The sequence below is a fragment of the Acanthopagrus latus genome, chromosome 15 (genome assembly GCF_904848185.1).
Source record: "Acanthopagrus latus isolate v.2019 chromosome 15, fAcaLat1.1, whole genome shotgun sequence".
Lineage (NCBI taxonomy): Eukaryota > Metazoa > Chordata > Actinopteri > Spariformes > Sparidae > Acanthopagrus > Acanthopagrus latus.
In genome coordinates, this window is record NC_051053.1 from 19,784,259 (window position 1) to 19,794,051 (window position 9,793).

General features: G+C 41.6%; 1 protein-coding gene across 1 annotated transcript in view; it reads right to left on the reverse strand.

Annotated features, from left to right (window-relative positions):
* The window catches only part of phactr2 (phosphatase and actin regulator 2), a 36,663-nt gene extending 36,570 nt beyond the window's left edge, over positions 1 to 93 (reverse strand). Inside the window, exon 1 of the mRNA XM_037122743.1 lies at positions 2 to 93. Within this exon, the coding sequence (XP_036978638.1) occupies positions 2 to 14 (13 nt within the window). The 5' untranslated portion in view covers positions 15 to 93. The remainder of the gene's footprint in view (position 1) is intronic.
* Positions 94 to 9,793: the final 9,700 nt, after the last annotated feature.

Consider the following 9,793-nt stretch of genomic DNA (forward strand, 5'->3'; position numbering starts at 1 on the left):
CCGTCATGTTCCATGGCTTGACCTGGGGAATACTGTCAGCAGTGTGTGAGCTGATCCTTGCCTCTTCCCGACACACCACCTCTCTGTCTCCCTCCCTCCCCCCACTGACTCCCCCTCCTCCCCTTTCTCGCTGTCTGCCTCCTTCTCCTGTTCTCTCTCCCCTCCCTCCCTCTCTCCCTCTCTCGCCGTCTACTTCCCTCCTTCATCGCTCATCCCTCCCTGTCTGCAACTCACTCGCCCCTCCTCCCTCCCTCCCTTTCGAACCAATAAAGAGCATTAAAAGTTAATGTTTGTTTCCATTTCAGTTCGTCCTTCTCCCTCCCAATCGGTGTCTCCTCCAGCATTTATCTCCATCTCCCTGCCTGTCAAGTTTTTTTTTACCTCCTTCCTCCGCCTGCTGAGTCTGGCTCCAGTCTCACCCATTTTCTTTCTTTTTTTTTTTCATTCTCCCTCTTGCGATGAGGTCCCACAGTGACGTAGGAAATAAGAGGAGAGAGAGGAGAGGAGAGGAGAGGAGATGCAGGTGAGGAGTTAGTGTGAAGGGTGAGGGTGAGGGAAAAGAGGAGGGAGATGAAGGCCGTCATCTGTATGTTTAGTGTGTTTATTTTTCCTTATCACACTTTCCTTCCTATATATTTCTATTGAAGTCAGTCTTCAGCAAATATGAACAGACCTCACCGCAACATTATCAGTGCAATGTAAAAGGTGATAGGGGAAGGCATCGTGGGTAGAAGTGTGTAAAGTGCAGGATTCTGTCAACACATAGAGCAAATTTTCAGGCTGTTTTAATCATATTTCATTAATTTTAACTGGGGATTCAAAACATCAAAAGTCCATTATCAAAATGGTTTGGTATTGATCCTTGATGGGCAGGAAATCATGTAACTTACAGTTGCTCCTTCTGGAATAGAGAATATCACACCGCAGATATAAACAGGAATTTAATAAAGATAATACGAGTAAAAATTAGATACATAGAAATAAATTAATGAATAAAAAATAAACGCCAGAAATATAGAAAAAACTGTAAACAAATATGTTCATAAAACTATAAATGTGACGACTATGTTTGTATGTATCTTGAAGTACAAGGACTAATGGAAATAGAGATGTAGAGATATGTACCTTGTGATAAACTGTAATTACAGCAAAGATTAAATGAGTAATGAGTATGAATAAATGCTACAACCAGAACAGTAGAATATGGCACAGGAAATACTCACAACAATACATCGGTTGACTAACAACGACGTCAGCTGCCACTCAAGTTTACTTACTTACTATGATAGACACTGTATCCCCCCCATGACAACTGTGTGAGTCAAAAAGAGTTAGAGTCTGTCTGTGCTTTAATAAAGGATTTTTAATAATCATATCTTGGATTCCTCGCAGACTGCCAACAACAGCATGGACCTCCATTAAAAGTAAACCGGACAGTCACTGTTGTATCATTTTTTACTCGACTTCTGGCCCCTGTGCTGATTTATTACTTTAATAATAACTCTGTGTTGTTCCTGACGCAGTGCAGCACTCCCCATAACAATTTTTTAAGAAACAGCTTCTTATGAGTGATGAGATCTTACATTTATAGAAACAAATTTTCTACTACCATTAGTATCAAATTGTGGGCTTTGTTTCTATATGTGTCACATCACATTTGAGATTCCCGCGGTTCCTCAGGACCTGATCACAGCTGGTGGGCTGCTCAGTCCACATCCGTCAGCGGTCGATGGTGCACGTCAGCCGTGGTTTTCAGCATTAACCTCTCAGTAAACGACAGCTATTAACCTTGATCGTTGCTCAGTAACACAACACTTACAGAGAAACAAGTCAGACTTCACGGGCTTTCAAAAAAAAACTACTGGGCGGGCAGAAGGCACCTGAAGGCCGCGGCGCCACAGCGACTGCACAGCGATAAACAACAATGCAGATATTAAACATCACATCAGTAGTCAAGTCAATACACATAAACTCTGAGAGAGACAAATGGAGAGATCGAGATGAGTCAAAGATACAGATGTGGAGTAGACAGAAAACGGACAGATGGTCATTTTGTTTCTGTCGCACACACTTCAGGTCCCTCGAGTGTTGTGAAGAGTCTCTCCACACTGTAAATACTTTGCCATCATCTGCGTGTGTCAGTGACTCACTGCACGCACTGAACAAATTCTAATATTGTGTCTCCTTTAAATACACACTTGTACTGTGTATTTGTGTGTTTTTTGAGCACAGCTGATTTTTAATTTCCTGTTCTTTATTAGACGTATCGCGAGAAAAATAAGCGGAGCAGGACGTTGTGAAACACACTGATGGACTGAAAGTGAGACAGGTGCATCTCTGTGTCTGTTTGTGTGTGTGTGTGTGTGTGTGTGTGTGTGTGTGTGTGTGTGTGTGTGTGTGTGTGTGTATGTGTGTGTGTGTATGTGTAAGCCAATGTAAACAGAAGTACATGTACACACAACCATTACGTTATTGACAACATAAGAGCAGCTGCTATAATGCCATTTGGTATAGTGCTGCTTTCCTCTCTTGTCAGTCTGTTTTACTGGACTTTATACAAGAGAGGGGAAGTAACAAAGTAGGATTACCTTGTTAAAGTACTTACTGTAAGTAGATTCTCAGTTTTCTGTACTTTACTTGAGTCATTTTTTTCTTTTACTCCCTATGTTTGAACACAAACATCCATACTTTTTACTCCATTTTCAGGGGGATTATCGATTATTTTTTGTTTTGAATCATTGCTCGCCGTCTGTCGACTCCAATACAGAGACCCTTCAGCCCTCTCCATGGATTCATATGGTATTTGACGAGTGGGAGTGAGACCCACCAATCAACTATCTTCAGCTCGGACAAAACCCGACTGATTCAACCTTTAAGTTTAATAGTCTTTGAATTATACCGATATGACGTGAGGTTCAGTCAGCTTTGCACAGAAATGGCCGGTAGAAATGTCCTTCAGAGGGATATCTTTTACATTTATACTTTGAGTTTGTTTCATTTGTACTTTCTTACTTTTACATGAGTAAAGCAGTTGAACCTGTACTTATACTTTTACCAGAGTCTTAACTTCTACTTGAGTAAAGAATGTGTGTAATTTTGCCACTTCTCCGGCGTACATTCTAGTTTTTACATCTTGTTCCTTTTCCTTTCCTTATCTTCCTTTCTAACTTCCATCTTTCTCACCTTCCCTGACTGTCTAAGGTGTAAAAATGTGAACTTTGTTGTTTTTGTCACTAATGATTCTCTGTCTAACACTGTCTTTTATAATCCACCCAACAATTAAAGGTGTTTGTCAAATTTCCATTACTCACACAAATACTGCACTGTGTGTACACTGCATCATCAGAGGCGTAATGTTAACATCCTGTTCATTTGCTGTCGAGGCCTTTTGACAAATATTAAAAAGGGTTAAAGGCTCACTAAGTAACAGCATATGGTTACTGATAGACAGATGGAAGCAAAGGGGGAGAGACAGAGAGAGTGAGACTTTGGCTTTTGGCGTAACGGCTAACAGCAAGCGGGTGGAAAAAACAACTGGCTGATCGGCTCCAACAACATCTACCCACACACACGCACACACACTGTCACACATAAAAGAAACCACAAGTGCGTGCGAGCACCTCACGGGGTCAGCTGGCACTGAAAAGATGCGGAGTCGAAGCCTCCTTTCTCACCATTAAACGTGAGAACGACGTCTCAAAACCCACCAGGATCGTAGAGGCAGGCGGAGACATTTAACACTCCTGATTAGAGTACGATTATAAGCGAAGGATTAAGATATACATATGTTCAGGAGGACTGAGGGAGCTCAGACAACACAAATGGTTTTTGTGCTTTGACTACTGAGACAACACAGCTGTGTCACCATGAAATCAATTATTAGATTACAATCACCCGTTGTTTGCATCTCCGTAATAATCATCTGTGACATTCAAATCGCAGGAGCCACAATTAAAGACTCACCCTTACTCTGCAGCCGCTGACCTTTCAGCCACTACTGTATTTTCTTGTGTCATTTTTCTGACACAGCTGATGTTTTGTCGTTTTTCTGGGGAGGACAGAAAACAGGATCTCTAATGAACTGGGTGGGTCGATGGTAAATATGTGAGACACGAGATTATTATCGGTGATGTCGGTACGTGACAGCTGCTACACACATTTTTACTATAATAAACAACATCAACATTCAGCAACGTAGTGCATAGTACTTTGTGTTCAGTGCTATAGCACATGTTAGCACGCTGAAGGAAGATGGTAGCCCTGAAAAGCATGGAACTGGAAGATATTATACATGCTAACAAACACACTTAAACTGCACATTTCTAGCATGCTGACGTTAGCATTTGGCTCGAAGCAAAGATGTGTCGCAGTACGTCCTCGTGGAGCGAGTGGCACAATTTTACACTCTGTTACTCAGTGTTGTTTAGACACTTGTTGGAATGTGGGCTTATTTATTTATCTATTTATTGCTAAATGTGGATTTGAAAATGTTCTTGTAGCTCTCAGAGGACAAACAAAATTAAATTCCTTGCACACGTGTGTAAAACTGTAAATTTCAGTAACACATTTTCATTAGAGATTTTGAAGCAGCAGCTGAAGGTGGATACAAATATGACGACCCTTCAAACTGCAACACGGAGAGATCGAGCCATTAATTACTAAAGAATCAGGGCTCCTGGGCTCCTCGGGTCTGTCGGTGGCTGCTTCAGCCTCTACGACGGTGGCTGAGGATAGACTGTGTGTGGGCGGCGAAGTGGGGAGGGCTGCTCCCTGCATCACAGTACAAGTACTTATTGCGGACTAAAAGGGTCTGTAATCAATGTTATTTCGAGGAGAGTACCCACAGGCAGCAGAGAGCACCAGCGAGCGGACACTCCTCTTTTGTCCTCTTCTTTCCATCTGTCCTCCCTTCCTCCTTAATCACCCTGTCCTTGCAGCCCTCTTTTTTGCCTCCTCTCCTCTCTTTTCTCATCATTCTCCCTCGCCTCCTTGACTTGCCATGCTCTTCGACTCTCTTGCTTCTTCTCTCATTGTTCCTCTTTTGTCTTAATATATCTCTTCTTGGCATGTCATTCCATTGTTCTCTCTTATTCACCCTCTCCTGCCACTTTATCTACCATTCATCCTCTCTTCCCTCTTCTTTCCCCTCCTCACTGCCTGTGTAATTATAAGACCGCTACAGCACCCATCCGGAGGACAGTATGCCATTTGCAATAGCCAGGAAAGACCATCTCAGCCCACACGGTGTCCCACAAATATGCACATATATAAGTGCACAACTTAATATTTAATATCTTTATGACAAATACAGTTTTACTACATGATCCACTCAGCGGCTGTTCTGGAGCTTTTCAATCCTATAACGTGATCGTCCTCATCGATTGGTGAGATTGCTGCTTCAAAAATCTGAGTATCTCTCCAGTTTTACTACAGAATGTTCCTTTCTGGATGAAGATGGTTGATTGTTGATCGTCACCAACCCGAAGCATCAGTATTCGACTGGGGGTGAAACTCAGCAGTTAAAGGGTAACTCCATCAGTTTTTATCCATTAACATTATTTTTTTGTCGGCTCCAGAGGAAGCTGCATGTAATCCAATAGATGTCCTCTTAGTGGCTGAGCTGCATTGTGGGTGATTTAGGCACCAGGTGTAAACACACTGGTTTTCAACACATGATAATGATATTACGTAATGAGTTTTGTTTGTGGTCAGCACCTACATTACGTCTGACAATATCGCTGCAGTCCTGGAATTAGTGTTTGTGAGAGTGGTGATGCAATTTGTATGTAATTCAATGTCTAAAATTGGTTCTCTTTACAAGGAAATGCCTTCTTTACTCACTTTTGCCTTAAAACTGTTGGTATTATGGTGTTATTTACTATGCAAGAGTGCAAACTACTTTTCAAATCAACCAAATCACAGTCTCATACACGTTTAGAGACAGAGAGATTTATCTTCAGTAAATCAGCTTTCCAAAAGCTCATGATCTCAGCTGTGAATCGATTTCAGTGTGTTTCCATAATGCTGATCAGACTGAAGTGGACATAAAGTGAGAAGAAACGACTGAAGTGTAGATGTGTTATTGATGCCCATCATCATGTTTACCTAAAATAGCCTCTACTTTATATCTTTATGCCTCCAGGCTTTATGCCTGCAGGTTCTCAAGCCGGCGGGGCTGCATTATCTTTTTTAGTCTCATATTCTTGGAGTTCTTTAAAAGATAAAGAATTACATGCACATGAAAAGGAACATCCCTCCCTCCTGCCATCAATTCTGGTAATGTTCCCCCTAGGAGCATTTTTCCATTTTTCTCACCAGCTCCTTTTAGCAAAAATAAGTAAAAATGAAAAAACTCTAAGTGCTGTAATTCATGTAATGTTTCTTTCTGGGCGCGTCATTTGAGGTTTTTAGATCTTCGTGTCAAATCTTATTTATATTTCAGATCATTTTCAGGCACAGAGCAAAATGAGCCCAGCATGCTCCCCGACATCATCAGTTTGGCTGCTTTTGAAGCTTCTCCCCGTGGGACGGATGTGAAAGATGTACCGAGACTGCACTAATGTGTGCGAGGGGGCAACTGCACTGCACATGGATTTTCAGAATCTGTGTAAAAAAAGGTGATTTAGTGCCCCCTGTTGCTCTATGTGAAAACAGCTAATCTTACATTTATACAGTGTAAAGTCATTATTTGTGAGTTTTGCTCCAATGTGTGATTACAAAACTATGGCCTCAATCCATATTTCATTGAGTATGAACACAAAAACAGGTTATGTGAGGATTTTATAGGGAAGGATTGTTGCTGTCAATTCTAGAGATTCCTTCTCAGGTTGAACGAAGCTGCTCTCAGACATTTCAAGACCATGAGGCAAGAAATCCAACCCGGCAGGAGACATAAACAACTTTGGACATCTAATTTCCTAACTGCTCCACTTAATGATTTGTTTCCTGTAATTACAACTGCACCATAAACACAGAACACTTCCTGTGGCAGCTGACGACGAGCAAAATAACTGCCACTTCTAATATACTGTAAACATACGTATAGCGTGTGACTGCTGAACAAGACAGCCCTAATGCAACATCAGTGTGTTCATTAACACCACCCGTGCAGGGATAGGTCAGAGTGAGTGCAGGCGTGTGGCTTCTAAAAACAATGAAGAAGGCTCATAGGAAGTGGTTTTCGACTCTGACACAAATACGAGCCAATCAGGGCTCAGCAGCCAGAAGCTCCAGGCGGCCAAACTGTCACTCTGACATTTCAGTGAGACAACAGTGAGGTGGTTAACGCTGTGGCCGCGGTCTCACAGAGCCTGCGAAAACATTTCACCTGCTCCCACTGACCATGATGCTTCACTGCGTGGCAACTTTTTGACACTTCACCTGTAGAAAAACCAAGCCAGTTCACACCGCTCAGAGTTATACTGGGATATACTGAGATGTTTTAGTTTCTCACATGATTGTGGACATATCTGAGTTTTTATTTTGTGGTCTGTGAATATATTTGGTCCCTAAAATCACATTTAATTTAACTTCTGTTGCCTAGCCATGTGAAAAAATAAAAAGTAGCTGAATGCATCCATGAAGTGTTGCACAGGAATAAATCATGCAACACTTTATAGGTACATTCAGAAAGAAACAAAGGAAGAAAGAAAGTATTAAAGAAAGACAGAGTTAAAAAAAAGAAAGACAGAAAGAAAGAATTAAAGAAATAAAGTATTAGAAAAAGAATAAATTAAAGAAAAAAATAAAGAAAAAATAAAGAAAGAATTAAATAAAGAGAGACAGAAAGAAAGAAGGTTTGTGAGAGGATTAAGTTTGTCTGAGCAGCAGAGCAGGAAGTCCCCCGCCACCTCATTAGTCATATCGAGATGTTGTCGTGCCAAGAACAACTCGTATAACTTGAAACATTGGCGGTGACAGACAGCAGACTACACTGATGTTCCAGCTGACTTCTACCCTCACATGCTCCACAACATAACGTTTCAATGAATAAAAGTATAAAACAGCACGATATAGCTGAAATAAGTTAACCCCTAAGATGAATCCAGTTTTTTGGTGGTGTGTCCTACCTGAACACGCTCCTCGGAGCCTGCACAGCACCCTGGCACGGAACCCAGAGGTGTCACTCTTGGAGCGGGACCTGAAGAGAGGCCACAGCGGTGGAAATTGCCTCAGCTCCGGGTATTTGTCCTCCGCTTCCTCGTCCATGGTCAGACCCCTCTGTCAGCCAGCAGGAGAGAAGAAGACGAGAGAACTTCACTTCACCCTCCTCAACATCAGCCTGCCCGCCTCCCCTCTCACTCAAACTCTTTTTCTGCAGCAGGCAGAAGTGTGTGTGTGTGTCTGTGTGTATGTGTGTGTGTGCATGTGTGTGTGTTAACGCCCATCGTCTATGTAAAACAGGTTGCTTAATGACTGTTTTTTTTAAAAAAAGGATGGCCATTATCTGACTGACTGCTACAACTTTTCTTTTAACTTTGAAGTTTGTACGTTTTAATGAAAGTCAAATTTGACTTTTAATGAAGCACTTTTGTACAAAAGGTAATTTGTTAACAGCCTTGTGCATGTGTATGTGAGGCTCATTTACATCACACTGATCCTTGTTTGCATGAAAATGTAACATCTTTAACATACAGGCTACCTAAGCATGTAGATACAGAGCGTTACCTATATTTTCTGTAGGCATGAAATACAAAAATAAATGAAAATAGATGTTTAGGAACCACATTCAGATACAATCTGTAGCTTCCTGATGCCTTTAATCAGCTGTGAAGAGCATATTTAGTCAGACTGAAGAAAGAGTGTCTTTGCAAAGTAAAAATAAGACCAATTTATCAAAGTTGTGCAATGACAAAATGTCAACGCAACCTCATGTTTAGTAGAGTGAGCAGAGCGGCTGCAGCTTCTAAACATTAGATGTCGCCACATCACCTCTGCAGCAGTTTGTCTGCTCTCCATGTGTTGACACCCAGTGCATGCCTCATACTTTACACCCAGAGGTGGCAAAAAGGAAAGAACTCTCACTGTGAGCTCCTTTTCCGGCCACCAGATAGACTTTTTTTTGTGAAATATAGGCTGGCAGGCCAAATCTAAAACTGGATACTGTTTCGTGTGGCTTCACACCGTGCTCTATGTGTTGTGATTTTGGCCACCTTGTATAATGACGGGGCTCGGCCTGTAGCACAGCTGCTAAACGCATTGAACCGATCTGAACCGAGAGCTGACTTTGCGATTCTTTGGTAATGTCAGCTGGTGGAGCTGAACAAGTGGATCGATTTAATGTGAAAAAAATCATAATGCAAGTCGTCGGAAAAACAGAAATGTGTCTACATGATAGTTTATTCATTTTATCATGACAGTATACTGGTCTACAACCACAGTAAATCATTTTACTTTGTTCAACATAAATATATCATTGTATTCCATATTTGAACTCCTGCACTGTTTTGTGTGCTGTGTGTTTTTTCTACATGTTTGTATTTTATTGTTGGAAGCAGAACAAGACACTGCTTCACTACAATTGTTGTGTATCTGACAAATAAAGAACTTGACTAAGCACTGTTGCTCAATGTTTTCCACACCACAGGGCTCCCAGCTGCTAACAATACTGTATCTATGGTGTTTTAGCACAGTTTAGTAAGAATCACACTGCCCTTGCCAGCAGATTTTGCTTTGTTTGCACAAGGCCTATTATGAAAATGACATGGGGCTAACTGATTGGCTGTTCCGCATATTGTCGTAGATAAGTTTGTGACGTAGCTTTCCCCCTCTGCTTGCGACTCAAACGTCAAGT